General features: G+C 41.4%; 1 protein-coding gene across 1 annotated transcript; it reads right to left on the reverse strand.

Annotated features, from left to right (window-relative positions):
* Window positions 1-534: 534 nt before the first annotated feature.
* LOC135771051 (uncharacterized) lies at window positions 535-16,646 on the reverse strand. Its single transcript, XM_065281083.1, has 7 exons — window positions 16,637-16,646; window positions 16,273-16,581; window positions 15,709-16,011; window positions 8,540-8,824; window positions 7,999-8,310; window positions 828-1,139; window positions 535-611 (listed from the first exon to the last, which is right to left on the reverse strand). Exons 1-7 carry the CDS (start codon window positions 16,644-16,646, stop codon window positions 535-537), a joined length of 1,608 nt encoding a protein of 535 aa, XP_065137155.1.
* Between the last annotated feature and the right edge of the window lie 8,609 nt (window positions 16,647-25,255).

Raw genomic sequence — 25,255 nt, forward strand, 5'->3', positions numbered from 1 at the left:
TTTGTTGTCAGAGACAGAGAGTATCCAGTGAAACAATGAGGTTTCTTTTAAAAGATAAATTAAAACATTGTTTATAGTTAATTTTCAATTGTGCGTTTTCAACTGACAATGAAAGCATCCAAAAACAACATATGCGAAACGCGCTTGGTAGAGCAGTTTGTCCGCTCACTGCTTCTGTAGAAACATGATGGCGACTTCCATGTAAGGAGACCCGCGGTGTATGTCATTAAAAATTGTTCATTCTAAGGTAATACAAACCTATCTGTTTTTATGCAAAGTGTTTACACACCAGTGAAAACAGATATGTATATATATCTTACACATTACACATTTAAAAGAAATAATATGGCTTCATTTACAAAATGCAACATAATATCACCTTTCTTAAAGAAACACGTTTTACGAATCTCCTTATTGTTATGCTTTTGTCTTCTCTTTACTATGAAGACGATAACAAGAGCAGACAAGATGAGAAGTACAGCTGACACAACACCACCAATGACCGGAAGCAAAGAGGCTGAAAGAGAGAAGTCATTATTTCTTTACCAGCAGTTCATCTTGTGCTTGAACTATGGCAGGAAAATGTGATTTTCCAAAAGAAGGAAATTTGCCTGTCCACATGAAAACATATGGCTCAGAGAAAAAATATCATAGCCAATCAAAACACACTGCAGGACCAATGAGATTGCACAGAAACTAAGGTAATCATTAGTCAACATATTTTGTTTGTTATACGTTTGAATTGTTGAGTCATGTATTACATCATGTTTACAAGAAAGCCTTAGCTTCAAGACTGGTTAGTTAATAATTAAACATCTATAACTCACCTCTGATAGTGATGAGCAGCAGGTCAGACGCATCTGAATGGAAATTACGTGAGGAGACATTCACTTTATAAACACAACTGTAGTTTCCCTCATGTGAATAATCTGCCTCAGGAAAGATGAAGACGGCTGAGTGATTGACAGCTGGTTCATTCCTGGTGATGTTTGATCCAATGAACAGAGAGAAGAAGCCTCCAGAATACTGAGATTCAGATGAACAAGTAATAGTGAAGCTGTGACCTCTGGCGATCACTGAACCCTGAGGACCAAAGTCAAACAATCCACTGAGAGAAATATTGGGGTTCTGCAGGTTCACTAGAAAACAAGGGGAACACATTCTGATGGTCTTTAAATAATCTATGATTTACAAATGGCTGTGAAAAGTGCAAGAGTCCAGAAAAAGTAGCAATTCATTGTGAACACACTCACCTACAGTGATTTCAATAGTGTTACTCCTGGAAGACTTGATGATGTCATTCCTGTAAGAGTAATCACAGCTGTACTGATCCTGATGTGAGACGTCTACAGTCAGACTGAAAGTCACACTAGATACACTTGTTTTAGAGGATATTGTGGATGATCTGTTTCTAAACAGTTGGAATTTAACATTTTCCCGACACCTTGGATTAGGTGTTGTGCATTTGAACTGAATGTTTTCTCCAGGAGAAACAACTGAATGAGAGGTAATGGAAAGGGTGGGCATCTGCAGGTCACCTGCAAAATGTACATATTTATTTTTAAATTAAGACATAATAAAATGGAAAGCATGGAAAGTGTATCAGGAAAATCAGGAATTGTTTCCTGTTTTATTTCCAGACTGATAAAGCGATAAAGCATACTAGGACATAATGTTTTAGTGTGAGAAATAGCAGTGGGTCAATGTTCAGCAACTTTCTTTCTTCCACAACCTATTTCTCTCCTAAAATTGTACTGTAACCTGGTAAATATTCACTATGAAAAGTTTGACATTTAGCTGCAGTTTCTCTTATTTCTACAAATGATTTGTCTTACCTGTACACACCACACCAGTGTCTTTACCATGATTACAGTTATGTTGTCCCAGACCTCTGTGTGAGCACTGTATGAGGAAGCGCTCATTTCCAGAGCATCCAACATCATCCAGCCAGATCGCTCCACTTCCCTGACCAAATGCTGCGCTTTGATTGGCACTGATGGCTCTGCCACAGTTTAATTGTCTGCACACAACATCAGCATCTCTTATGTCCCAGTAGTCATTACATACAGTTCCCCATGTGCCATATTGAAGGATCTCCACTCTTCCACAGCAGGAATCAGAGCCACTGACCAATCTTAACCCATCTGATGTGACATAAAAAACTTACTTGGGGTTTGATGGTTAAAAACATATCTTATTGCTTAAGAGAATGCTGTTTCTATATTTTTGTGTTACTGAATGCATTTCAACTTTGATGAATACAGTACAGTATATTAAATCTGTGTGAAATAAACTTTGTGGTTATACGAAAATTAGATGTGCCTTTCTGTGAATGTTTATACAGGGAACTTTGCATAAAAATCACTCATTATTCATAGGTGTTCATTTCAGATGTAAAGAAGACTTTAAATCTGTGCATTTACTGCAAGTTTAGTTAATCATATGTTTTCCATAGCAGCTGCTTCTTATAGTTACAAAATGAATATCTGACTATATTGCAATTTTTTATTGGGGCTTACAGAGCAATTGATCTATTTTAACTGGCTGATGTAAGACAGTTTGTTTCATTGGGCTATCCAGGAAGTAAACTACAAGGATCACATAGCTGTAAAAATTTTAGGATTAAACAGATTAACTCAAATCCACACATACATCTTCACTCTCTGATGATATGAAATATACAATGAGATACCGGTATTACTAATTATACAACAGTTCTTTCTGATTCTTGAATCTGATTGGCTAAGAGCCCTTCCCTGGCATGCGATATTGTATTATAACATAACAGTAACCGCTTCACCGTTTGTATCATTCCGCCATCTACTGGTCATTTTAGTATTAGTGAAGGAGGCTTCTTTAAACACGTGACTAGTCACACACACATGGACATGCAAGCTGTTTTTAAACACTTTCTGTGTATCTCAAAAGTTTCCTAGCTCGTGAATTACAATCGGAAGTAATTATATCTATGCCTGTCGAAGATCAGCGCTCTTGGATGTAAACTTAATATAATGTCACATTGTGTGGACTAACAGTGGATAAACATACACTTGAAATAAAGCAATAAAACAATCATTTTCTCAGGAGCGATCTATTTACGCTACCCTACCTTTTAATATGGACACTTGATCATTTATTTTCATGTGACGTGACTACTAAAACAATTTGCAAGATATCAGACTCTCTTTCTCTCTATCTCTGACTTATAAAAACTGGTTACAATATAAAACACTTAAAGCAGCATCTAGTGGTGAGGTTACGAATTGCAACCAATGGCTCAGTCTACTGCTCACCCCTCGCTTTTGAAACGCATAGAGAAACTATGGTAGCCGCCATCAGAAAAACATGTCATCGTCGGAGACAACTATGTAAAAAAGTTTGTCCGTTAAGGGCTTCTGTAGAAAGATGGCGGCACAAAATGGCGACTTCTACGTAAGGGGACCCTCGTGTATGTAGATAAAAACGTCTCATTCTAAGGTAATAAAACATAACGGTTTATTATAAAAAGGTCTTTATACCCCACATGGAAAGAACCTATATGTGGATATATGTGCATATATGAAACCTATATGCAGTAGAGCTGTAATCGGGCCTTAAAAGTTAGGCCCGAAATGTCCGGAGCCCGACAGAATGCAGCCCGAACCCGAACGTACATTTAGATTGACACCTATTTAAAAGCCCGAACCCGTTTACAGCCCGACATTATTTAAATGTGCGCACACACACAGCTTTTGTCAAGAATGAGAAATTTACACAGGTTTTAACATTATTTATTCATGACTAATAATCTACACGCCACTTTGAAGTTGAAACAAAGAAATAAAATAAGTCATCTGTAACATTTTAACATCTCATTCTAAATAGGCTTATGCAATACACTATAAATATGCCAATAAAATTATTATTTCTTAACGAATTAAATTAAGATAATACATTCTGAATTAAGATGGGTATTTGGCAATAACGAAATTAAGAGAAAGGCTCCGCGGGATTTGCGTCGGCACTTCTCTCCATTACTGCCAACATTAGTCTATATCCTCTGTCTAAATTATGTATTTAAGACTCGATTCATATTTAGTTATACATTGAAAAACCTACTCACCAAGATTAGGCTACATGTTTTTGATGAGGAAAATCATTAAATCCAATCCACTGTAAATGAATTCAGCGCGATCCTGCGCTACTGATTGAACTTGACCGCTCATTTACCTCACAAAGCCGGAGCGCAAGCCCGAGCCCGCCCCGAGCCCGTGTAAAATGTTAGAAAGGAAGCCCGAACCCGCCCGAGCCCGTCGGGTCCCGACGGGTCCCGTCGGGTTCGGGCAAAGATCTTCAGCTCTAATATGCAGCTTATATGCACATATATGCTGCATATATACAGCATATATGTGTCACAAGGTGACGATCTTTTTGGGGCGGAACCAAAAGTTGGGAAAGTTTGGTTCCGCCCGGATGTTTCCGCCCAGACCGGAGGGAGGAAACACCGGACATCCGGTAGCATCGCAAGGGCTGTAATCAGCCAAATCAAGCGCAGCTGTGCGTGGTTAAGAGGAACGCCGGTTGATTGGAAGATGGCAGTACACGGAGGAGGATTTAAAGAGCAGTTAAATCACAGTTCAAGGGCGGAGAGGTAGAGAGGGGATCGACGCGGGGAAAGCTCCTCTGCCTAAGGCAGCAAAAAGTCAGCACGCACCTTTGGAAGAGCCCGCAGGCTCTGTTGATCCGGGCTGCGCTTGGAGCGCGCGGAGAGAAGACAGGAGCTGCCTGGGGCGAAAGAAAGGCGATGCGTGGGTGGAGAAAAGGAGCACCCCAAGGAGAGCAGTGTGCTGTCGAGTGCTTAGTGTTTCGCAGTGGATGTTGGAGTAAGAGAAAACCCTGTGGGTAGAAGAAACGTCGGTATACGTGACACATTTAGAGAAACCAAGGAAAAAGGAAACGAAACAGTTTTGCAAAACATTAACCAAGAGGACCGCTGTGAGTATTGACTTCTGGATTTCAATGAAGTATAACAATTAACCTGTGCATTTATCGAATACCTCCAGGAGGAGAAGGGCGGCCCTACCCCTGATCCAGCGCGGTAGGTGAGCCGCAGGAATAGTTGGATTCAGTAGCCACAGCCGCAGAGCTAAACATCCCGGCCGTATTGTCATCGCCCCCATCCGACCTCAGCGAAGTGGAGGACGTCGGGCGTCTCTTGTGTACACCTGTATTGTGGTGGGTAGTCCATGTAATTTGAAACCCTTTCACGTTGAAGTGGTGCTGTGTATTTGCTGTGGGTTGCTGTGCAAGTGCTGTGTGTCTTGTTAGACGTACCCCGCATCATCCCTTTTACTGAGGAAGAGACGGAGAGGCTGACGGTCGCGAGTACATCATCTATTATACGCTGTGTGCAGTTTGAGTGTGAAGCGACGGTGTGGGCCCCTGGAAGCCGCCCCCGTCTGTATGCCGACAGGTTTCGGAGTGTGGCGGTGAAGACTTGAAAGCTGGCAGTGTGTGTGTGAGTACAACTACGGGCTTCTGCATAGCTACTTTACCTGTGTGTTTTCCTTTGTGGCAGAGTGAGAGGCGAAGGAGTTCCGCCGCCCCGTGGTCTCTACAAAAGGGCGCCCCTGTCCGGTATTCGATCGCTCTACGGGCATTGAGGATAGGGCAGCGCTCGGCCCGGTGAGACGGTGTGAGAGTTCGCCCCCCTGCTGACCAGCGAGCTCGCCGAGAGGGTTTTGCCCCCGGCGCCTTTGGTGAAATCATCGCCGTTGCCCTTCTGTGCAGGCCAGCCGTTGTAAGCCCGCCCCCGTGCCATGTCGATCAGAACGAAAGTGAACGTCAGGAGAACGAACTGTGGACAGTCATACGTACCCAGAGCTGTAAACAGCGGAGAGGTGAGAAGCATCCAAGTTGAACTAACTGTGTTGTTGTGTCCAAGCTGCCTGTGGAGAAAGAGAGAACGAAAGTGAACGTCAGGAGAACGAACTGTGGACAGTCATACGTACCCAGAGCTGTAAACAGCGGAGAGGTGAGAAGCATCCAAGTTAAACTAACTGTGTTGTTGTGTCCAAGCTGCCTGTGGAGAAAGAGAGAACGAAAGTGAACGTCAGGAGAACGAACTGTGGACAGTTATACGTACCCAGAGCTGTAAACAGCGGAGAGGTGAGAAGCATCCAAGTTGAACTAACGTGTTGTTGTGTCCAAGCTGCCTGTGGAGAAAGAGAGAACGAAAGTGAACGTCAAGAGAATGAACTGCGGACAGTCCTACGTACCCAGAGCCTGAAGTGGCCGTTATTTTAAGTTCCCTTTTTCCCTCCCCTATTTTTATTATTTTAAGTAAATTAAATAAAGTACCTTTTAAATTATGCTTACCTTGTGTGTCTGGTCATTGGGGTGGCTTTGGGAATCTCCTCGAGGTGGAGAAAGGGGCGTGACCTTATTTACATCTCGGTCCACCCCTACCTGTGACATATGCGCATATATGAAACATATATGCAGCTAATATGCACATATATGCAGCACATATACAGCATATATGCACATATATACAGCATATATGCAGCTAATATGCACATATATGCTGCACATATACAGCATATATGCACATATATGATAATATATATGCTGCATATATGCAAAATTGAGGTGCATATATGTGCATATACAGGCCATAAATTATGTGAATTATTAAATAAAGTTATGATGTCTGCACATTTAAAACATTTACAAGATCTGTCTAGGACATTTATAACAAAATGGTTTAATTTAACAGCTACTGTTCAGTGTTATTTAACAGCGACAGTAGCGCAAATGGTAGAGTGAGATGTCTAATGATCGGAAGGTTGGAGGTTCGAATCCCAGCAGTGGCATGTGGGATTGCATTTTTTTTGGTGATCGGAAGGTTGGAGGTTTGAATCCTGGCTCCTGCAGGTGCAGACTGTCATTGGTTGGACCTTTATTTATGTTTAATTTATTAGCAGCTACAGATTTTAATAATTTTACCAATATATAGGTTAACGTATATGTGCATATATGTACATATATGTACATATAATATAGGAAAACGGCCAATTTTATATATGTCACATATATGTAAAACCTATATCAAAACCTATATTGAAACATATATGTTTATATATGTTTTTTCCATGTGGGACACCCCTGAAAATATAGTTTTGTGTATTATTTTGCGTTTCTGTCAAGAGATCCTTCTAAAATTAACAGATTCCCCCTTAGTTAATAAGTTTTATGTAGGACTGACAAGAATAAAGTCCAGTTATAAAGCGAATGCTCATACTGCGTTAAGATTAAATGGAAAAGCAATAGTATATAAATATAGCTTGATTAACTTTTACCTCGTGCCAAAACAATAACAAAACAAAAAGACCCTAAATATGAATAAAAACAAGTAATAGTTTTATGACACCAAATACTGCGGGTTTAATCTCATTTTTGAACACAGGCCTACATTAGAGCCAGGGAATCTCTGTCAGAGATATAGCCCAGATAGGGCAGTGATCAGCGGGGTGAGCGAACACGGACGCCCAATGATTCGTTTGATTTTTTACGTACCGAATCTTTCTAAGCAAATGTTCAAATAGGCGCTATCTTTACTAAACGACTGCAGATTTGAATATTATACATATATATTCTTGACTACACTTTGTGACCATATTAAGAAATGGCTATTACGTCTTATGAATTATTATGACATTCGAAAGAGCCGAAAGGTTTACCTGTCATTCTGAGCTTCAAATTCATATAGCGGAAGAAAGTAGTTCCCAAACATAGAGGTTTTTAAACTGTTGAACTGTTGTATAGAAGCAATATCGTTCTCGGAGTCATGTGATATTGCTCTATATCATCACGGCTGTGAATGCCTCTGGCCTAATCACAGCCGTGATGATATAGAGCAATATCACACTCATACTCGAGCGATATTGCTTAATTAGGTTACAGTACATGCAGGACATAGTAACTGTTCACTGTAACAGTTATGTGTCATCAACCCACCTCTGGTAGTGATAAGCAGCTGGTTAGAGGAAACTGAATGAAAGTTACGTGAGGACACATTCACTTCATAAACACAACTGTAGTTTCCCTCATGTGAATAATCTGCCAGTGGAAAGATGAAGACGGCTGAGTGATTGACAGCTGGTTCACGATTGATGATGTTTGATCCATTGAACAGAGAGAAGAAGCCTCCAGAATACTGAGATTCAGATGAACAAGTAATAGTGAAGCTGTGACCTCTGGTGATCACTGAACCCTGAGGACCAAAGTCAAACAATCCACTGAGAGAAATATTGGGCTTCTGCAGGTTCACTGGAAAACAAGAGAAACACATGTTGATTATCTTGAACTAATCTATTATTTACAAATAACTGTGACATGTGCAAGAGTGTTCCTATATAGTAGACCATTGTGTTAGTATAAAATGTAGAGCTTGACTGCACAGTGAGTAGCTTTGGATAAAAGCATCTAGCAAATGCATAAATGTAAAGAAATGTAACTGAGTGCAGAAAAGGCACTAATTCATTGTAAACACACTCACCTACAGTGATTTTAATAGTGTTACTACTGGAAGACTTGAACATGTCATTACTGTAAGAGTAACCACAGCTATACTGATCCTGATGTGAGACGTCTACAGTCAGACTGAAAGTCACACTAGATACACTTGTTTCAGAGGATATTGTGGATGATCTGTTTCTGAACAGGTGGAATTCAGCATTTTCCCCACATCTTGGATTAGGTGTTGTGCAGCTGAACTGAATGATTTCTCCAGGAGACACAACTGAATGAGAGATAATGGTAAGCGTGGGCATCTGCAGATCACCTGCAAAATATGAGTTTTTATTTAGCAACGTTTAGTTTCCACACTGATGAGGTATACAAGTGCCAGGCAATGTTGACACAGAGGCAAAATTTCAGTAACTAAAAGGTTTGAGCAGGGACGTAGGAGCGATTTTGAACCTGGGGGTTTGGGGGAAATTCCCCATATTTATATATATTGTTTGTAGGAGGGTATATGAAGTGACAGACTGGGTAGATATATATAAAACAGAAAGAAATCTAATACAACCGGTTACATTTACATACAATGGCAGTTTCTCTTGGCAAACACTAGTTATTACGGCTCCCGCCCACTGTTGTCTGATTTGCTTATTCAAAACTTTGAGGTCTTTTTAGCAGTATTTAACTCACAGGAAAGGTACTACTGTTCTCTATGATTAAAACAAAATCGCATCTTTAAAATAAATATCAGAAACAATGCAATTTAGTATTACATAAACGTAATAACACAACACATATTAAAATGAAACTTTTTTATAGTAAAACATGCCCAAAATAGCCCCTTATCAGTTCTTAGACTTACCTCATTATTTATTCATTCAAATACAACAGCCAATGGCAAGTCTCCAGCAGCATTTAATGTGTTTGTTTTAGACGCAGTTCTGTTTATTAAAATTAGAATATGCAGTTTGGTTGTGGCATACTATATAGTAGATATAATTGATATAAGATGGTTATACAGTGAATATACAGTATTGTAACAGCTGAGCATTGCGTGTGGTTTTAAAATCAAATTTTGGCATTTTTTTTTTTCATCGTCATTCATCAGCTCATTCAGCTTGCATTTGAGGAAAAACTTCACACGCAAAAATCTACAGACTTTTTAGTTCAGGAGTAGCTGTCACTCCGCAAGGTCATCGTAACGTAAAACATTGTATTTTATAATGTTATTATAATATCTAATTTGCTGTGTTATCTAAAGCGTTGTGCTTTGTTGTGATATTTGAGCATGATTGCTGCAGCAGCATGTATGATAGGGTCAAGAATTAATGAAAATATAGCTTATCACATATCACATTGAAAAGGCATTTATTTTTAAATGAAGAAAATGTTTGAGAAGTGAAATGAAAGTGCCTGTTATTTAGAATAAAGGCATAATATTATGTTGGGTAGGGTAGGTATAAGAATGGCTTTAATTTATCTATAAGTGAAATTATAGATTAAATTCAGTGTACACATTAATAAAATATATCTACCGTAATTCCTCAAATAAAGACCGGGGCCTTTATTTACCTAAAGGTAACAGGCTTTTATTTGAAGCAGGCTTTTATTAGAGACAGGCCTTTATTTCAAATTCCATCTGATAAATAATTGTTTTAAATTAGCCGTTAAATTAAAAGCAATGGCGTTCTAGTGGATAGAGATCATTCATTTTTTAACTGTATATTTTTTCAAGGTTGTTGAAAAGTCCGTCACTAGCATTAAACGAGACCCATCCAATGTAGCTACTGTCATCTATTTGCAGCTGTGCATTATGATGAACTTGAATGCATTTATGAGATAACACCATGCTCACATTATCCAAATAATGCCAGAGCGCGATCGCCCCCCCTCCCTACTCCATGCACGCACTCACACTGTACTTTTATCAATCTGAGCCCGGGCGCGCTTCTGCGAAGGCAGATGAAGGTGAGTGCTTGCGCAGTTGACGTCTCTCCTTTTGAAACGCGCTGTGGCGCGATTACGCTCACACTGCGCCTAAGTAAGCTAAGTAAACTCTCACTCATTTTCCCCCTGCACCAGGGCCTGAAGATAACTTTTTTGACCACCAGCCACTATGGCAGGTGGATTTAGAAATCCACCTGCCACAGTGACTTTTTATCAGCCAGTTTTTTTGCTGAATAGTGAATGATAACAGTGTCTTTTTATTGTATGAATTAAATATAATTATTTTTAGAGCTACAAAAGTGATTTTCTCTTTGTCTTGTGTTTGATTAACATTAATGATACAGACTTAAGTATGTTAACTCTTTCGCCGCCATTGACGAGATATCTCGTCAATCAAGAGAAAATGCTTCCCTGCCAATGACGAGTATTTCCGGCTTTCTGCAATACCGCTATTATCCACCAGGTGGCTTTTTAAACCCGGAAGTATTGCCCTATGATAAGCGGCTGCATGTCCATGTCTGTTTTAAAGATCGCTCTGAATGGGATCTCTATGAACAGTCCGTCACCAAAATGGAATTATCTCTGCTTTTTTTTTTTGAAAGCAATGGGTCTGTTCTTTCATTTGGTATATTATATGTTTATATATTTAAAGAAGAACATTTCTGGAAGGCATTCAACTTTTGTGAAAATCATGAAAAACGCTGGCGCTGGCTGGCAACTTTTTTTAAAAACGCTGGCAGCGAAAGAGTTAATTGAGGTTACTGTCTCTTTAAGACCAAATAAGCACAGACTGGTTTTTGACTCTCTATACATACACTTAAGACATAAAGAAATGTTTTTATTAGAAAAGGAATATTTTTGTTTATATGTGCCATGTCAAGAACAGAAAGATTTGTCACTTGCTTTTAGGAACGCGTCTCTCCGATGTGCCCTATTGAGTGCCCTTAAACCCCCGCGCGGACACACAGATGGAGGGGCAATTCCAAACTGCGCACATAAATGCCAAACATACGTTGTTTTCATTACTCTATTTGCAAAATGTATGTTAAAGTTTACACATCAAGAGTTCTGAATCCATCACAGCACTACACATGTGTGCAACTGTGATTGGACTGTAGCCTATGTCAGCACTGCATTCTCATCCCATCTCCAACAGTTTAATACTTACTCGAACACCTAAACGTAGTCAGAGAAGTGCTTTATCTTTTTTCCAATCGCATGAACGTTGCGAAACAGCAGTCGTAGAGCCCTGCACGGGCTTAAAACTCCAGCCCTAACCCGGCCCTGACCCGACGTGTTCAAGCCCTACCCGACCCCAGCCCGACAATGCCTGCAATTTTTTCAGCCCGAACTCGACCTGACCCGAGACCAATATCAATTACTTTTAAGCTTTCTCTCTGACGCGGGCGCTCTTTGATGCGCGCTCTCTCTCTCTCGGACGCGCATTCTCAAACATAATAAGAGGTGAAGTATAGCTTTAGCCTACAGAAATGCTTATTGCTTTAATGTAGGGAGTTATAATAGCTCATTGTTCACAGTTCATATTTATGATCTTATAGTCCATTTGAAAATTTTTGTACGAACTGACTGTATTCTTCAGAAAGCACTAAATAACTTCCCTTCCCTTACCTGTCACTGTTCAGTGTGAAATTAATAAATAAAAATTAGTATGACGTTAATTTTTTAAAGTGTGCGAGGTCCGTGCACGTCCTCCGCTAGCAACACAGAAATGGCAAAAAGCGCAATCGGCTAAACGAGCATTAAATATTAGTATGACGTTGATTTTTTGTTTTTATTAATTTATAGTCACAAAACTTATCAACAAAACATCAATTAAAATTAAGAGACAAATTATATGAAACGAAATTTATTTTAAAGTAGCAAGAAAAACTTAAATTAAACTCGGAAATAATGTCTGACCCATTACAATTCTACCTTCAAATTGACCTTTACAATGCCCTATATGGCGTTTAAAATTACGGTCTATCTTTCGTATTAAGCTAACTAAATTTAAACAAAACAAAAACAATATTACAACAATATTCAAACCCAACAATACTCAAACATAAATATAAAACAGACATTATCTATAAGGATACATAAAACAATCTGATATAGCGTTTATAATAGCTGGTTGGTAGATGTTTACTATTTTTGGCAAAACCTCCGTTGCAAACCTCCATTTACCTGAATAAAAATAATTTTTACTTTGAAAATGATGCGCTGTCACATTAACATGAGCTGTTCGTTTACATAAGACTCCATCTATGTTCATTTACACTGCAGCGCATCTGAGTTCTCAAACTAAAACAGGGTCTGCAGCTTTTGCGAACGAATCCGTTTATGAGGGATGAAAGCGGTGGTGTGTAAATGAAAGGCGTAAACGTAGCAAAAGTAACGTTTTAAAGGACAAACGCATTATGTAAACATAGCCTCAGATGCGCGCTGTCTCTGCTACACACACTCACACACAATTAGGGGAGACGCTAAAATAAGCCCGACCCGAGCCCGGTCTGTAAAAAAAAACGGCCCGAGCCCGGCACAAATGGGCTTAGCAGGGCTCTAAGCAGTCGTATCCTCTCAATGAATCACTCAATTCGCATCAGTGATGCGCGGATTGATCCGAAATGAGCGGGTGCCTGCGGTCACCCATCGTTACGAGTCATCCAAAAATATTTTTAATGATATTCGGGCCGCGGTCGGTCAGGTCTTTTGAAATTAAGATGCAAATTAACTATTTTAAACAATTGCGGGGCGGGTTAGTTAAATGTCGTTCGGGAGTGGATTGTTTATACATTGATCCGCGCATCACTGATTCGCATTGGCTACCCGCCAATGTGGCCAGTAGATTGACAGTGTTACCCGCCAATTGCAAAATCCACCTGCATTTGACGCGTGGTCGGGTGTTAATTTCAGGCCCTGCCCGGCACTCATCTTTCCCCAGCCTCAATTTGAGACCGGTCTTTATTTGTCCACGATGACCACGCTCCCGGCCACTATCAGAGGCCCGCCGTTTATTTGAATAACGGCTTTTATTTGAGGAATTACGGTATATGTACAGCTTTGCATTTACAGTATATCACCTGCTTGCCTAATTTCATTAACTGTGACTTTATGTTTAAAACTACATTAAGTGTAATGATTATAACATTATAAATCATTATAAATCTAATCGCATCTATTTTAAAAATTTGAACGTGCAAAAGGACATATAAATGGCCCTTTATTATAAGACATATGCAAAATAATATTGGATTGAAACATCCATAATTTTGGTGTATGAATAATTTTAGTCGAGAAATGGCTGCCCACCCAAAAATCCTGATTGCAGTCCAGCAAGTCTAGTACCGGGCCTGGTTGTTAGATTTTTAATTATGTTTTCCAAAGGAACATCAGCTGCGAATTGATATTACAGGCTTAAGAAACTATTTAAAAAAAATATTTTGGGTGGCGAATCTTACTATTTCATTTGTGCATTGCATATCCATTACATCTTTAGTCTACCAGCTATATTAGCTGCAAAAAAACTAATCAAGTAAAAATTGCATGCTACGGGAGCACATTCATCAGAAAATCATAATTGTTGATTTTCCTAATTATTATTACTGATCTTAATTCGACTTTGCATCAAAGTTTTTTCATGTTTTATAACTTTGAGGCAACTTCATGTCATATTCTTTATAAACATTCAAATGAAACTGCTCCACTTGATTACTGCTTGTATAGTCTTCCTAAGGTCAACAAATTTTCCACATTAAAACTAATCAAATCTAAAATCTAAATCAATCATAATATATATTTGTATATTATATAATATATATTTTTATGTTATATTTAAGGAAAACAGACAGGTGCGGCTCCAGAAATGGGTCCATAAAGGCTTTATCCGCATTGTAAACGCCTTGCTCACGCAACTAGTGTCCAAGCTCAATAAACGCGTGAACTAATGAACAACAATTTTAAGTGTAATGCACAGCCAAGCCAGGTGACTTGCACGACCCACCTATTCCCCTGTGCAACGCACTTATTGGGAACCCCTTATATATATATTATCCTTTCAAGTGAAGGCATAACGGATGCATTGGAGCAGTTTATGCATGATATGTTTGAAAAGCGGGTTTTGCATGGGTTTGATATAAAATAAAATATACAAGGTTGGATTTAGTTGTTTGCAATTTGAAATATTTTTACAAGATATTCCTAATAAATTTTACTTGAACTATTTCTGAAATGTTTCTTTAATAAAGAACACCAGTATCTCATAACGCAGCGAAACCTATTACATAAAGTGAACAATTGATTGTCGAGCAATCGATATCAACCTATTCAGCACCATCACCATGGACAGCACCTGGTAATGTCATTAGAAAGTAAAGCCTACATTAGAATCCGGAAACACGCCTAGAAAAGGAATACCTGTAGTTAAGGTGTAACTTAAAGGTCACGTTCTTCCTTATCCCATTTTTTAAACCCTAGTTAGTGTGTAGACTAAAATCCGCCCACAGGAATAATTCAGTCGCCAGCTTTGGCTCAAACGGCTTTGCTAACCAAGCTACTGTCGAATCACAACACACTAAACAAACTACCCAATTAGAAGTGGTTACGTATTTCTGAAGGAGGGACTTCATAGAACAAGGAAGACATCAGCCTGTTTTGAGGACAGTGAAAACAGCGGTATACAGATAAGCAGAATGTTTGAAAAATACTGCGCTATTTAACACGTGAAACATATTGCACACTGTAAACACAATCAAAGCTTCAAAAACACAGAAAGAATGGAAGCTTTAAGAGTCTTCGTAGCACGCTTAAGGAACAACGTTATCGGGAAACCCAGCCCATAAAACAACCAACTATAATTTTGTTTTTTAAAATCTAATTATGCATTTAAAAGTTGCAGAATGGATTAATTTGGAGACTCTAAAATCGGCAGAGATAGGCAGGCAATGCAAAACAAAATCGGACATTGGGAAATAGTGTGGGGGGACAAAACGAAAAGACGTGTCCCCCCCACGTATATGGCTCCTACGTCCCTGGGTTTGTGTCATAATCCAAAAAAAGTGTAAGTTAAAATCAATAATAAGGGCAAAGGTAACAAACAGAAAAAGTCAAATAACTAGTGTAAGCAGTAATGGCGATTGAATGTTCAAAAGCTTTCTATGTCTGTGGTAAAACTGTGCTGTACTTTTCTCTGATAAATATTCACTGGAGTACAAAAATAGTGCCATCTAACTGTAGCCCCTCCCAAATTATTTGACTTACCTGTACAAACAACACCAGCATCTTGATTATGACCACAGCTACGTTCTCTGTCTTCTAAGCACTTCATAAGGGTGGTCTCATTTCCAACACATCCAAAATTATTTGTCCAACTCACTCCACTTCCCTGACCAAATGCTGCGCTGTGAGGGGCGCTGATGGCTCTGCCACAGTTTAATTGTTTGCACACAACATCAGCATCTCTTATGTCCCAGCTCTCATCACACACAGTTCCCCACCGGCCCTTGTAAAGGAGCTCCACTCTTCCACAGCAGGAATCAGAGCCACTGACCAATCTTAACAAGTCTGATGTATGAGATGAAAGAAAACTTTTGTCAAGCTTAAAATGTATTTGATTGGTTTAAGAGATGCAGTTAACATATTTCTTCTTATATTTTTGCAACTTTTTACTCAGTCTTTAAAAGTATCTGTATCCGAGAATCTTATTTACAGTTTTACTTGAAACATTTAAAACTTTAAAAATGAAAGAAAATACATTTTCTATCCATTGAGTGAAGTGTGGGCACTTAGAAAATTGTAGGATTAAATGGATGAATATTCTCATACCTGAACATGCAACACCAGCATCTTCATTGTGTTTACAGTTATGAGATCCTAGTCCATTGTGTTTGCACTGTTTTATGCTGCTCTCACTTCCAGAACATTCAACATCATCCAACCAGATTGGGTCACTCCCTTGAGCAAAAAAAGCCCCACTGTTGGCACTAAGAGCTTTTCCACATCCCACCTGTCTGCACACCACAGCAGCATCATTAATGTCCCAAGAGTCATCACACACAGTTCCCCAACTGCCATTATGAAAGACCTCAACTCTACCAGAGCAGCGATTACTGCCATTGACCAGTCTAACATCACCTCCTGAAAAACAAGACAACTTCATTATAATTTAAAACATGTCAACATGTCTTACATTGTGCCATCATGACACACTAGTAAAAAATAATTTTTGGGAATGTTTTAATTAATAGAACAAACCAAAATTTTGAATGCTCACTCAATTAACAATTTTTTTTCCATTATCTTCCATTAGGTACTTGGTATATTCTAATGTTGAAACGATCACAGAAATCATCTTACAACAGCATCCATGTCTGGTGCTTTAAAAATGTATATACCCTCAGTGCCATCATGATCAGGGCTGCGTTCTCCGAAACTACCTTAACGCTACGTCGTTCTTAAGTTGTACCTTAAGCTGTACCTTATCGCTAATACGTGTTTGCCGAAACGTTCTTAGTTACGTATACCTTCTGTAAGTCATATGTTCGTAAGGTTGGTCTGGAGCACTCTTTAGCTATACCTTATCCCACATGACTCCACTAGGGTCCATCACTTTCATAAAAGCTTACATTGCAGTCTATGTAATACGACTAAATATGTGTAAAAAAAAAGTTGCAATACACTTCGTGTTTATTTAGGCAAATATTTTTATATTTAAAGAATAAAACATTTAAATTAAATAATTAGACATCATTACATTGATGGTTGTTAGATTTTTCATTATGTTTTCCAAAGGGACGTCATCAGCTGCGAACTATTAAATGCTACAGGATTAAGAAACTATTTAAAATATATATTTTGGGTGATGGAGTTGGTGATACTGGCAGCTATACAGCGAATCCTACTATTTCATTTGTGCATTTCATATCCGTTAAATCTTAGTCTACCGGCTAGTATTTTAGCTGCATAAATAAATCGGGAAAAATTACAAAAAAAACTAATTATGATTATTAATGTTAATTCGACTTTGCATCGAAGTTTTTTAATGTTTCATAACTTTGAGGCAACTGTATGCCATATTCTTTATAAACATTCAAAATAAACTGCGCACTTGATTACTGCTTAGTCTCCTAAGATCAACAAAATTTCCACATTAAAACTAATCAAAGCTAAAATCTACAGCAATCATACTATATAGTTATATAGGCTATTATATAATATTTTATATGTTATATTTAGACAGACAGGCTCCAGAAATGCGTCCATTAAGCTTTATCCGCATTGTAACCATGCTGCTTGCGCATCCAATGTCCAAGCACAATAAACGCGTGAACTAATGAACAACAGCAATTTGTACCTTATTTTAAGTGTAATGCACAGCCAAGTACTTGCACGACCCACCTTCCCCTGTGCAACGCACTTATTGGGAACCCTAAATGATCCTTTCAAGGCATAGCAGATGAATTAGAGCAGTTTAAACATGATACGTTTGGAAATAAAGTTGCGGGTTTTGCACGGGTTTGATATAAAATATAGAAGGTTGAATTTAGTTGTTTGCAATTTGAAATATTTTTTTACCAGATATTAAATTTAACTTTAACTATTTCTAAAATGTTTCTTTAATAAATAACACCGCTATCTCACAACGCAGGGAAACCTATTACATGAAGTGAATAATTGATTGTCGAGCGATTGATATCAACCTATTCAGCACCTCCACCATGGACAGCACCCGCTAAGGTCGAATTTAAGAGATTTACCTTAAGCAACATCCTAAGGTATAGTTCGGAGAACACACGTAGGAAAGGTATACCTGTAGTTAAGGTTTACCTTAAGAGTCTTCGTAGCGCGCTAAGAGACAACGTTATCGGAGAACGCAGCCCAGTTATTAACATCACAACCGTTTTAAATTTACAGTAAAGAAGCCTTGCTCCAATGGATTTATGATATGAAGAAGCGTATCCCAGCCAAGAAGAGGACATTCAGATTGAATACAATATTTGGACAAACATTTTATGGTCCTGCACCTTCCACAGAAGATATTTATATATAAATATGTTTATATAACTTTACTTAGTGTTTGCTATCAGTCTATGAAAAGACTTTTTATCCAGCATAACAAAAATGTTTCTCAAAAAAATCACCTATACCCTGCTTTTAACCAAGTGTAAATACTATAATTTTCTACAGCAGTGTTTCTCAACTACAGACCTCCACCCCCAAGAATGTTTTAAACGTCTCCTTATATAAAACATCTCATCAGCTTTTTAGCGTTAATTAGAGAGATATTTAAAGAGATCAGATACAAAACCATCTAAGTGCATCTGACATGTTTTCTTGTAAATGAGCAGTTTTTTATCAGGCTCTTAATGAATTATGCCTACAAATCTGTATTTTTCAATGACCTGAGGCCAGGATAAAATGGTTTTGAAGCAAAAGTCTTTGATGAACATATAACACGTGCCAAGAGCATTTGGTTAATATAATGATCTCATTTTTGATGTAGGTGGCGTTTAGCGTCTTTTGCATCTGAGGTCCTCATTTCAAACATTCTGGAAGGATTGTTAGTTGCAGGGGCGGATCTACCGGGGTGGCATGCGGTGGCAGTTGCCACCCTAAGAAAGACCATTGCCACCCCGTCTGCCACCCCAGCCAGCAATGTCCCAAATTACCAATGTATAAAATATAAATTGTTTCCTCAACAGATTTACATCAGCGGCGCCTTAATGTGATGAGATAAAAGCTAGAAAACACGTCTTTCTATTATTGTGTAATAGTCCAACCTGAGCTTAGTGATCCGCAACGCAAGCCGCGCGATTCTTTTAATGAATCGAAGCATTTGTACTATCCGGTTCTTTTAACGAATCGAAGCATTTGGACTATCCGGTTCTAATCGAAAAGTATTTGTATAAATATGTACGTTTTATTATAGTTTATCTGATATTATCTTTGCGCGTATTAATGACAAAGAGTTCATTACTATTCTATTTTTAAAGTACGTTGTCGATGACGTCACGTGTCAACGAGTCATTTGGCGCTCTCCCACGCATCCCGGTGCACGCAGGCTGGTGGTGCTGCTGGACAGTCTACAAAGATCACCTCAACAAATCCAGGTACTGAATTACTGTAATATTTCTACAGATAAATGATTTAGGCTAAAAATACAACTATTGATTAACTTAGTATTGCCGGAGGTAGTTGCTTGCTATGACAACTAAATAGCAGATTCGTGGAAGCAGTTCGATCTAACATTTACATTAGCCCACAATGTGAACCAATCATGTCTAGTTAATTTGCTAATTAGTGCAATCTAAATAGTCCATATATGCATATGAAATCCCTCAGTTATGGTGTAGCGTAATGTTTTAAAGGTGGAAAAGAGGATGTTTGTTTAATACATGTTTGCAATATTACTTGAAACTGTCTTTACTAAATGATAAAAGACTATTTATTAGCTGCACTGAAAGCAATATTATTAATATACGTCATCTGTGCACAAGATAGGGCCTTAAAAACATCAGACAATTCCTCATGCGGTCATCGCATAAGCGACTGGCCCTCTGGCTTGTCAATCACTGCCATTACGATCCTTGTGAGAGACGTGCGCGCTCCAGTAACTAAACACAGGCGACGCATGCGCATAGCGCATGAAACTCCGTCTTAAGTTTCGTTTTGTTTTCATTGTCGATCCTGCTTTCCTCCTCGAATTTGCACTACGGTAGAGAAGAAACTCGAAGGAGGACGCAAAAGAAAGACTTTTTTAAGCCGCTGGGAATAGGAGAAAATTATCAGAAGAACGTAATGTAAACAGAGTCGTTATTGGAGAAACATTTCAACGCTGGATAGCAATGAAGAAACAGAGAGGTGTCAAGACAGACGCGCAGTTCGCAAATTTCTTCCCGACAGGTAACAGTGATTATTCTTTCTTTGGGGAATAATTATTGTTGTACTGTTATTCAAGTATATTGACGTTGTTCTTGTACTGTAGTTGTAAGGCAGTGACCAGTCTGCTACATGCTTGTTGAAATGGGAGTAGCGTAGACTGATCTAACGTTTTAACGTCTTATTTGTTTATTATCATCATTTCACATAATGAATCCACTGACGCGAGTCACGCGACACAGCATATGCTGGTGTTAAACAAACACTCGTGTTCAAATATTCGTGCATGAGTTTTGGAAGGCGTTCCCTAGAAATGAGCTGTAAAGGAGGGAGGCTGTTCTTACGCATGCGCTCATTTAAAAAACTCAGTAACCGTTTTTGGATTCTCAGTCGGCGAAAAACATCCTCTTTTGCGCCTTTAATTGGTATTTATGAAGGAGATGAAACTAATGAGTGTAGTTTACATTAAGAAAGCTAGAAAGTCTTAACTTTGTACTTCTTGTTATCTTAGGATACTTTGAAAAGAAAGGCTGACATCCACAGTTTTTTTAAGCCAAAAAGAAAAGAAAAATCAGAATCAGATAATGTGAGAGTGAAAGGTGCAGAAAAAGATAAGACAGAAAAAGTATGTACAAATGAAGTTGTGAAAGGCAGCGGAGAAGATGGAGTGGTGGAAGAAAGAAATATAAAAATGGACGACAAAGTGCTAGACAGAGGTGATGAGACAGAAGAAATACAGAATGAAGTGAGTGAAGAGGTGGAAGACAGAGGGCTAAGGGAGGAAGAGAGCTCAGACATTGAAAGAGAAGAGAGAGAGCCTGAAACACCAGCACCCTGTGTGTCAGGTGCCCATGGTATGTTGTGTTCAGTGTGCCTTTTCATATTATTTTTTACATTAACATAAAATAGTCAAACCTATTTATTTTTATAACCTATAATTTATTATTTAAAGGACCATATGTCAATATATGTTTACCTTGCTTATTATGGTTACAATCAGTGCTTTTGTTATTAGATACTGGTGAGATGTTAAAAATATATTTACTGTAATAGAAATAGAGTTCCCTTTCAATACGGTTCACTTCGCATTGCGTCAGTTTGCTGACGCTATGGGGGAAACTCCTGTTTACTCCGTGATTGAAGCCTATTGGTTAACGTCTGTAGAAAATACAGACCAATGACGTTTGAGCCCGCGCGGGGGCGTGGCACACGTCCCTATATAAGCCGGTGAAATACGTCAAGAGCTCATTACTTTTCTCCTTCAGCGCGAACCTTCTCGCTGCTCCGAAGAAGAAGCCCTTACTCGCCGTCGATCCAAGCACTGCAGCGGACTACAACACACCAGCGTGTTCCCCTGCCGCTTTCCGGTGAGCCTAAAAGAGAGTATCTAAAAGAGCAGAAGCGCGTTGAGATAATGTCGCTTCGGCATTGCGGCTCCTGCCGAGCCCCTTTGCCTGTGGAGGATTTCCACAAGGAGTGCGTCATCTGTCTGGGTCCTGCCCACGCCGAGGCCGTACTCGACGAGGCGGGCTGCGCCCACTGCGAGCTCCTTCCTATCGCGGTGCTGCGCTCCCGCCTCGAGATCTTTAAACGGAAGGCTTCCCGTGCTCTCCCGCCTAAACAGCAGCGGAGCCGTGAAGCTGGAAGACGCCCTGAGACCGAGTCCACGCCGGCTCATCCCCCGCGTGCTCTGTCTCCCCGCCGTCACCCTGTCACCTTCGCCCATGAAGACCTACGCCCCCTGCCGAGTGCTAGCGGCATGGTTTCCTTTGGGTCCGGTGACAACTTGGAAGTGATGTCATCCTCTGAGGAGTTAGAGGATTGGGCGGCTTCGGATGACGACGCCCACGCAGCCGCCGCTGATGAACCTACCGAGTCGCGTCCTCACGACTCTGAGCTCATCCGCATCTTGACACAAGCTACGACGGAGCTCAACATCAAGTGGTCGCTGCCGTCAGAGCCTCAACTCAGCCGGTTGGACGAGTGGTTTCTGCAGCCCGGGCGCCGTCAATCGTCCCGCCAACGGCAGGCGCCGTTTTTCCCTGAGGTCCACCAGGAGCTCACCAAATCTTGGCGTGCTCCCCACTCCACCCGAGCTCAAAGCGCCGTCTCCCACGTCCTCTCCGTAGTGGACGGCGCTGATGAACACGGCTACTCCAAGATGCCGCCGCTCGAGGAAACTGTCGCCGCCCATCTCTGCCCGTCTTCAGCCGGCGGATGGAGGGCTAAATTGAACCATCCGTCAAAGCCCTGTCGCCTGACATCGACCCTGGCGTCGAAATCTTACGCCGCCGACGGCCACGCTGCATCCGCTCTCCATACGATGGCGGTGCTGCAAGTATACCAGGCAAAACTCCTCCGTGACATGGACGAGACAGGTCCGGACCCGTCGACCTTTCAGAACCTGCGCAGCGCGACTGATCTGGCCCTTCGCGCCACTAAAGTCGCCACTCAGGCTGTAGGAAGAGCCATGGCCAGCCTGGTTGTTCTGGAGAGACATCTGTGGCTGAACTTGACGGAGATAAAGGACACGGATCGGGTTGCCCTTCTTGACTCGCCCGTGTCACCGTCGGGGCTCTTTGGCTCCGCTGTGGAGGGGTTCACCCAGCGCTTCACTGAGGCACAGAAATCGTCGCAGGCTATGCGGCATTTTCTACCAAAACGATCTGCCTCAGCGTCTGAGACCGGCCGCCCAAAACCGCCGCCAGCTCAACGCCCTAAGCCAGCACCAGCTCAGCCCCAGCAGAGAGCTGAACCGGAGGTCAAGCGCCAGCGTTCTGCACGACCGGCTGGCCCGCCTCGACGCCGCGGTCCCCGTCCTCGGATTACGCTGGACCCGACGCCGGCGCCGCCTCCCTGAAGAGAGTCTGAGGAGGAAAAGAGGCTCTGGTCCCGCTTCGGCCGGCCCGCCCTCGAAAGTTCTGCGTGTTTCAGTCCCCTCGGGCGCTGGACACACCCTCGCTGTAACAGCGAAACACAAATTTTTACCTTTTCACAAAAAGAGCAAATTTCCTCCTCTGTACACACAAACACACACACACGGCTTAACGTCCATAAGCATATCGACGCTCGCCGTCAAATTTCACGTTTGGCAATCCACCCCCGGTATGCCGGGCTGGATTCTAAACGTAATCCAACACGGTTATTCACTTCAATTCGCACGGAGACCACCCCGGTTTCGCGGCGTTCTCTACACCACTGTCCCAGACGATCGTATGCAGATCCTCAGGGAAGAGGTGCGTTCTTTATTACTAAAAGACGCGATAGAGACGGTCCCGGCGGATCAAAGCGAATCAGGCTTTTACAGTCGTTATTTTCTCGTTCCAAGGAAAGACGGCGGCCTCAGACCGATATTGGATCTACGCGTTTTGAATCGCGCTCTTGCCAAACGGCCGTTCAAAATGCTTACAGCCAGACGAATCATGGCGTTAATTCGACCGGGCGATTGGTTCGTATCAGTGGATCTGAAAGACGCTTACTTTCACATTCCGATAGCGCCACGTCACAGGCCGTTCCTAAGATTCGCGCTCGACGGGACAGCATACCAGTACAAAGTTCTGCCCTTCGGATTATCTCTGGCACCACTCACATTTACCAAATGTGCGGATGCGGCTCTCGCCCCTCTCAGACAGAGCGGCATCCGCATATTGAATTACCTCGACGATTGGCTTATTCTAGCACAGTCAGAGAGGGAAATTACTGCGCACAAGACCGTTGTACTCCAGCATTTGGAGAATTTGGGGTTCAAAATCAACCTCCAGAAGAGTTTGCTCACCCCCACGCAGCGAATCGCGTTCTTAGGCACGACGCTCGACTCATTAAAGATGCGGGCATGGCTTACACAGGAACGCGCGCTCACGGTCAGACGCGAGGCGGCATCGTTCAAAGCGGGTTCACATCTCCCTCTCAAACGATTCCAAAAAATGCTGGGTCTGATGGCAGCAGCATCCCCACTAATACCGTTGGGAATGCTGTTCATGAGGCCGCTTCAGTTTTGGTTGAAAGCGAAAGTTCCGCCCCGTGCTTGGTTGTCGGGCCGCTTATTAATCAAAATCACGTACAGCTGCGTGAAAGCGCTTTCGATATGGACATCCCCTCACCTTTTCCTCTCGGGCACGGAGCTCGGCTCCGTGAGCAGGAGGAAAGTGGTGACTACGGATGCGTCTGCGACGGGTTGGGGCGCTCACTGCGACGGCGAGCTCGCCTTCGGTGCGTGGAACAACCAGTTGTCTCAGCTACATATCAACCACCTCGAGATGTGGGCGGTTATCTTGGCGCTACGACACTTTCGACCGAAACTCCAACATCAACACGTTCTAGTGCGGTCGGACAGTATGACGGTGGTTTCGTTCATAAACCACCAAGGAGGGCTGAGATCTCGCTCCCTATCCAGGCTGGCGAGACGGCTTTTATTATGGGCTCACGCGAACGTACGTTCGTTAAAAGCGACTCACGTACCGGGTGTAGCCAATACGGGTGCAGACATTCTCTCGCGCAACGGTCCGCCGCCGGGAGAATGGAGACTGCATCCTCAGACGGTCGAGAGAATATGGACCGTCTTCGGCCGGGCGGAGATCGATCTGTTTGCGTCAGACGAGAACGCGCATTGCCCGATCTTCTTCTCGAGACACCACGATGCCCTGTCGCAAGCATGGCCGGCGTGTCTTCTGTATGCTTTTCCTCCGGTGGCTCTGTTACCACAGGTCCTTCAGAGGATAAGAGAGACGAAATGCGCGATAATTCTGGTCGCCCCGTTTTGGCACAATCAACCAAACGTGTAGATTCCATAGCTCCGGCTGTGGATGCCATATCGTCCCTCTCGCCTGAGATAGGAGGTCTTTCCTCAGCGGTACTGGCCATGGTGCTGATGTTTTCAGCTGCCATAGGTCGGGGAGCCAGAATGGTATCCGATATGGCATCCACAGCCGGA

Source organism: Paramisgurnus dabryanus, chromosome 3 (assembly GCF_030506205.2).
Source record: "Paramisgurnus dabryanus chromosome 3, PD_genome_1.1, whole genome shotgun sequence".
In the NCBI taxonomy this organism is placed as follows: Eukaryota; Metazoa; Chordata; class Actinopteri; order Cypriniformes; family Cobitidae; genus Paramisgurnus; species Paramisgurnus dabryanus.